Consider the following 5,865-nt stretch of genomic DNA (forward strand, 5'->3'; position numbering starts at 1 on the left):
GCGTAAGATATAGCACGAATTTGGAAGTTCAACGCGGAACGAACGCTAAAATCGCGGTAATACCTCGGAACGTGACTGTTTTACTCGAGAATCGAAACGACAGTGTCCGCTAACGATTAGACGTGCGCCGATCGAGATGTACCTCTTTGTTCTCAGAAAACAAGAGAGGGCATGTGACGCGGAGCAATATGATTCGCCGCGGCCGAAAACGAGGTTGACGACCTGTCGGTCCGGTACCGCGCGCGCCGAACGCTTTACCGCAGCGAGCACCGATCAGCTGATCGGCACGTGCTCTACCCGTCCCGCGACTCGCGTTAGCGACCCGATCCGCTAGCTCGATCTCGAACATACCGCCCGTCTTGAAACGTCAGTTTCAATTTGAGCGGTACGGCAAGATCCGCCCGCCGTGCCCTCTGAAACAAAAAAAAACGGCATGCACATTAATTATTATCTAGGACGAATAATATAAAGGTTTCACATCAATTTGCGGGCACGGACATGTTGCGCGACGAAACAAAAGAAATATTTGAAACGACATTATACTTAAATCGGCTCTGGGCTTTTACTGTTTCTCGATGTCGACGGGAAGACAGCAGATTTTGACGATGGGTCGCTTAAACTCAGAGCCGGCGGTCTTGACGGTAACTACGCGGACAAGTCCGTCGGCTCCGGTATGGCACTGAGTGATTCTCCCGAGCTCCCACTTGCAGGGTGGAAGCGTAGAATTTTTTAACACGAGCTGCCCGACTTTCACTGGAGATTGCAACGTTCTCCATTTACTGCGTTGCTGTAACGTATTGATGTAGTCGTCTTGCCATCGGCGTCAAAATCCCTCCGTCAATTGCCGAACTCGTTGCCAACGGGACAACCGATTTTCATTTACGTCTAACACGGATGGCTCGGAACTGACATTAACCGCGGAGCCGATCAAGAAGTTTCCGGGGGTTAATGTGTCGTAATCGTCCGGAGTGTCCTTGATCGGCGTGAGGGGCCGTGAGTTAAGACACGCCTCAATCCTGCATAACAGTGTGGAAAACTCTTCGAACGTGAGCGTATTGCTCTTTAAAACCCGTCGGAGGTGATACTTCACGCTCTTCACCCCTGCTTCCCACAATCCGCCGAAGTGCGGTGCGGATGGAGGCAAAAAGTGCCATGTGATACGATCGGAAGCGGTAGCGTTCTGAAAGTTGGGATCGCGAAGCGCAGCCTGATACGCCCGTTGCAGCTCTCGATCAGCGCCGACGAACGTAGTACCGTTATCAGAATGCATCGATTCCGGCAATCCTCGACGAGCGCAGAACCGCGAGAATGCATCTAAAAACGCCGAGGTCGTATAATCGCCGACCAGCTCCAAGTGAATGGTTCGGCTTGCGAGACAAACGAATAAGGCTATATAGGCCTTTTTTGATTTCACACCGCGGCCCCCAGAAGTGCGAACTACCACCGGACCGGCGTAATCGATGCCGCAGTGCTGAAAGTTTTGTGCGGGTGGAGTAACGCGCGACACTGGAAGATCTCCCATAAGCTGGGACGGAGAACTCGCCTTTTCGCGGGTGCACGTTACACATTTGAAGAGGACTGCCTTAACGACCGTGCGAGCGCGCACGACCCAATACTCTCATCTCAACGTTGCTAGAGTTAATTGCAATCCGGCATGGAGCGACCGGATATGAATATGTTGGATGAGAAGACTCACGAGCGGGTGCGAGGCGAGCACGATCGGATGTCGAGTGGCGAATGGAATCGGGGCGTTTTTTAATCGCCCACCGACTCGCAGAAGCCCGTCCTCATCGAGAAACGGGTGAAGTGAGAGAAGGGTGCTTTTCTTCGAGATTTGACATTGATTTTTCAGAGCGTTAAGTTCTTGGGAGAACAACGTGCTTTGAACGCGTTGAAGCCAAAACACTTTGGCGCGTTGAATTTCGTGAGAGGTCAAAGCTGAGGTCTTTGTTCCGACTCCCCGACAGCGACTAATGAACCTTTGGATATACGCGGTAACGCGAATCAGCTTTAACCAAGACGAAAATTTATCTATGAGGTCCCATTCCGGGAGCGGGATAGCGGAATGCACAACTCTCTTTTGTGCTCCATTTCTACATCGGAATGAGCGGTGGCGACGTTATTCGGCCAATTGTCCGGCGAACACCGTAACCAGTTCGGCCCTTGCCACCATAACTTGAACCCTTTCAAGTCCCGGCCGAGCAATCCACGCGATGCGCAGTCGACCGGATTATCCTGCGTTGGCACATGGGGCCAAGATGCGGCCGGAACATTAGCCTGAACTTCGCTGACTCTATTTGCTACGAATGTTTTCCACTGTGATGGATGCTGCTTGAGCCACGCGAGTACAATGGTCGAGTCGGTCCAACAGACACAACGCGAAATCTCAACTCGAAGCGAGCATTGAACAAAACAGATCAATCTGGACAGAAGGACCGCGGCTGACAACTCGAGTCGGGGTATGCTCAGAGGTTTTACGGGTGCGACTTTAGATTTCGCTGTTAAGAGAGAGATTGTGATCTTACCGGATTTCGAGACAGTTTTAAGGTAGACTACAGCGGCGTAGGCGACTGACGATGCATCGGCAAATCCGTGAATCTCCGAGAGAGTCGCGGTCGCGTCGGTTCCTATCCAGCGAGGAAGCTCGAGATTATTCAATTCGGTAAGGTGATGGTAAATGGTGCGCCATTTATCGAAAAGCTCTTCCGGAATTTCGTCGTCCCAATCGGCTTTAAGACGCCACAATAGTTGTAAGAAAATCTTTGCCTTTATCGTTACAGGAGTTACCCAGCCGAGCGGGTCGAATAATTTTGCTATGGTCGAAAGGATATAATAATAAGTCGCTTTGACCGCGGGCAGTCGCCGATGATTTGCACACGAAACGAAAAAACATCCGACGCGGGGCTCCAACTGATCCCGAGTATTTTCAGATTTTCGTCGCTCTGAAATGGTTTTTTGCACGCGAGACCGTGGTTTGTCGGGCTTATATCCGCTAAGAGTGAAGCCGAATTGCTCGCCCATTTTCGCAATTCGAATCCTCCCCGACGGAGCAGTTCGTTAAGTTGATCGCGAGTTTGCTTGAGCCGGGTCGGGTTGTTGTCACCGAAAAGGACATCGTCGACATAAATTTGGTAGGTGAGCACGTCTGAAGCCAACGGAAAATTTCGACCTTCGTCGATGATTAATTGTTTGATTACACGGAGCGCGAGGAATGGAGCGCACGCCGTTCCATACGTTACCGTAAGAAGTTGGAACGCTCGGGATGATTCCGAAGCGTCCGATTTCCACAAAATCCTTTGGAAGTCGACATCGCGGGGGTCAACGAGAATTTGTCGATACATTTTTGTAATATCTGCAGTGTAAACGTATGGAAAGGCGCGCCACTGCAGAATGACCGCGGGTAATTCCGTTTGCAATTTCGGTCCGGCGTATAAGTGATTATTTAATGACGACCCGTTCGTAGTTAAACTCGACGCATCGAAAACCACGCGCAAGTGCGTAGTCGAACTGCTTTCTTGGATAACCGGGTGATGCGGGATGTAAACGCATTGTTCGGGTGGTAAGGAGCATTGAGGCACTTCACGCATGTGCCCGAGACTCTGGTATTCCTGGAGGAAGTCGGAGTACTCTTTTTTGTGTTCAGGTTGGGTTTAAAGTCGCCGCGTTAACGTTGTTAAGCGTTTCTCGGCGATCGCCCGGGAGTCTCCTATGTCGATAGGCGGTTTAGTTTTGAACGGAAGTCGGACAGTGTATCGTCGTCCATCCGACCGACGAGAATGAGTCGAGCAGAAATGTTGTTCACAGGCTTCCTCCTCTGGAGTAAGTATGATTCGACGCGGGATTTCCTCCGTTTCCCAAAATTGTCGAAGTTCCTTGTCGAGGGACAAGGTAGTAGAACAATGTAGTGAAGTGATGCTAGCTCGATCGTCACCCGAATTGACGAACGATGCGTGAGACAAAATTTCGGAACGCGATGTCGGCCCTGAAATTACCCAACCGAATACCGTATTCTGAACGATCGGTCGTCCGCCCGTCGATTTACGAATTCCGTCCAGAATAATTTCGCCATAGAGATCGGCACCGATGAGAAGGTCGATAGGATCCGCACTCAGGGGGTCGCGATCCGCCCATGAAAGCGAACCCATGTGTCCGAGCACGGACTCGCCTAGGACTCGCTGCGGTGAATAGGCCGTCAATGACTTTAAGATTAACGCGGTAGTCGAGAATCCCGGAGCCGATGCACTCCGCGGAGATATTGTGATCTGAGCGGCGTGCCGACAGGTTCCCACCGTGACACCCCCGACGGCAGAGATAGACGTCGGCATGCGCACTCGTTTAAGCCGCAGACTTTGCGCCAGTCGTTCGGTGATAAACGTCATCTCCGACCCTTGGTCAAGTAGCGCTCTTACTTCGACCGATCGACCTGACGGCGCAGTAACAGTAACCCAGGCAGTCGCCAATAAAACAGAAGATCGGCGAAGCTGCTGGGCTGACGCATTGAGTAAATTTATCGCGTCGGGAGGCGACTCGACGGGAATCGCCGGCGGATTTGACGACTTCTGGTCGTCTGGTTTTAAGGAAGAGTTCGAATCATCGTGCAGTAACGAGTGATGCTTGCTTTGACATTGGCGACAAGTATATTTACTTGCGCACTTTTGAACCGAGTGACCTTTACTGAGACAGTTAAAACAGCGACCGTCTTGCTTAACGAACTCGCGACGTTGACTCGAACTCTTCTTTGCGAATATCGGACATGCATTAAGAAAATGATTGGCTTTGCATAAGGAACATTTCGATTGCGCCTTCGCAGTGGCGTTAGTGCTGCTGATTTTTGAGTGTTAGACGCCTTGTTTGACTTGTCCGATGAGGAGAGCGGCAGCTTCCATTCCTCGAGAGCGCGGATTCTCGTATCGAGGAAGTCAAATAGATCCTCGGAGGATGGGAGCGTGTTGACGTCGTTATTTTTGAGGTTCCAAGTCTTGCGCGTATGCGAGTCTAATTTTTGTGAAATCAGGCAAACGAGAATATCGTCCCACAGCTGGTCTGAGGAGCGATCCAAATTTTTGAGCGCCGCTACCGTGGCGTTAGTCTTATCGCGAAGCACCTGTAATTCTGGAATCGACTCACAATGGATCGCGGGAAGATTCAACAATGTATTGAGATGAACATTAAGAAGACGCCGTTTGCATTCGAAGCGGGCCTTCAACGTATCCCACGCAACGGTAAAATTGTCAGCTGTGACGGAAAGATGTTGAATACACTCGCGAGCTCGATACTTTAAACTAGCAGTGAGAAAATGCATCCGCGCGAAGTCTGTTAGCTCCGAATTGTCTATAATTAACGATGTAAACCGATCGCGGAAGCTCTCCCACTCATCATACTTGCCGTCAAAGGGCGGCAAAGTTATTGGCGGTAGATGTGAAAACGAAAAGGCGGAAGACGTCTTTTGCGTTGACGTATCCAGTTGAACTGATTGATTTGGATTGACATACGGTTCAATCTCCTCTAGACACTCAGCCATGTAGTCGGAAGTGGTTTGAAACGTGTCTTCAGCGGTATCATATAAATTGTCTTTGAAATACTCAACCGACTGCTGACTGGCGAGAGAAACGGTGCTTTGCAGAGCTGCATGACCCTGTTGGAATTCCTTCCACAGCTCCTTCAGCCCGTTCAGTCGACTCCTGATTTTTGCGGAGGTGAGATTATTGCGGCCGATCTTCTTAAAGTTGTCGAGAGAGCGCTCGAGCGATCGAAGCAGCTGCTTCTGGTTCTCGAGGAGCTCGATCATGTTGCTTATGATACACTGTCTTTTGCGCGAGGCCCGACCGCACTATCACTTCGATCCGGCTCGAAGGACCAAATTTA

The 5,865-nt window shown here is 50.7% G+C and overlaps 3 protein-coding genes across 3 annotated transcripts; all 3 read right to left on the reverse strand.

Annotated features, from left to right (window-relative positions):
• Nucleotides 1-562: 562 nt before the first annotated feature.
• Nucleotides 563-1,522, reverse strand: LOC105571107. Its single transcript, XM_012028579.1, has 2 exons — nucleotides 884-1,522; nucleotides 563-787 (listed from the first exon to the last, which is right to left on the reverse strand). The coding sequence occupies exons 1-2, from the start codon at nucleotides 1,520-1,522 to the stop codon at nucleotides 563-565; spliced, it is 864 nt and encodes a 287-aa protein (XP_011883969.1).
• A 509-nt stretch (nucleotides 1,523-2,031) lies between these two features.
• Nucleotides 2,032-3,021, reverse strand: LOC105571108. The gene has a single exon (XM_012028580.1). It carries the CDS (start codon nucleotides 3,019-3,021, stop codon nucleotides 2,032-2,034), a length of 990 nt encoding a protein of 329 aa, XP_011883970.1.
• Nucleotides 3,022-3,650: 629 nt separating this feature from the next.
• On the reverse strand, nucleotides 3,651-5,788 carry LOC105571109. Its single transcript, XM_012028581.1, has 2 exons — nucleotides 4,662-5,788; nucleotides 3,651-4,617 (listed from the first exon to the last, which is right to left on the reverse strand). The coding sequence occupies exons 1-2, from the start codon at nucleotides 5,786-5,788 to the stop codon at nucleotides 3,651-3,653; spliced, it is 2,094 nt and encodes a 697-aa protein (XP_011883971.1).
• Nucleotides 5,789-5,865: the final 77 nt, after the last annotated feature.

Source organism: Vollenhovia emeryi, unplaced genomic scaffold, assembly GCF_000949405.1.
Source record: "Vollenhovia emeryi isolate VEMERY1.0 unplaced genomic scaffold, V.emery_V1.0 DF941187.1, whole genome shotgun sequence".
NCBI classification, from domain to species: Eukaryota; Metazoa; Arthropoda; class Insecta; order Hymenoptera; family Formicidae; genus Vollenhovia; species Vollenhovia emeryi.

Excerpts from the sequence above, each read along its gene's own strand:
- LOC105571107 (XM_012028579.1), bottom strand. The coding sequence starts at position 1,522 with ATGGGAGATCTTCCAGTGTCGCGCGTTACTCCACCCGCACAAAACTTT. Across the intron at positions 788-883 it reads CCGAGCCATCCGTGTTAGAC|CAACGCAGTAAATGGAGAAC; the intron begins GTAAATGAAAAT and ends AATACGTTACAG.
- LOC105571108 (XM_012028580.1), bottom strand. The coding sequence starts at position 3,021 with ATGGGCGAGCAATTCGGCTTCACTCTTAGCGGATATAAGCCCGACAAA.
- LOC105571109 (XM_012028581.1), bottom strand. The coding sequence starts at position 5,788 with ATGATCGAGCTCCTCGAGAACCAGAAGCAGCTGCTTCGATCGCTCGAG. Across the intron at positions 4,618-4,661 it reads GTCTCAGTAAAGGTCACTCG|CAAGCATCACTCGTTACTGC; the intron begins GTTCAAAAGTGC and ends CCAATGTCAAAG.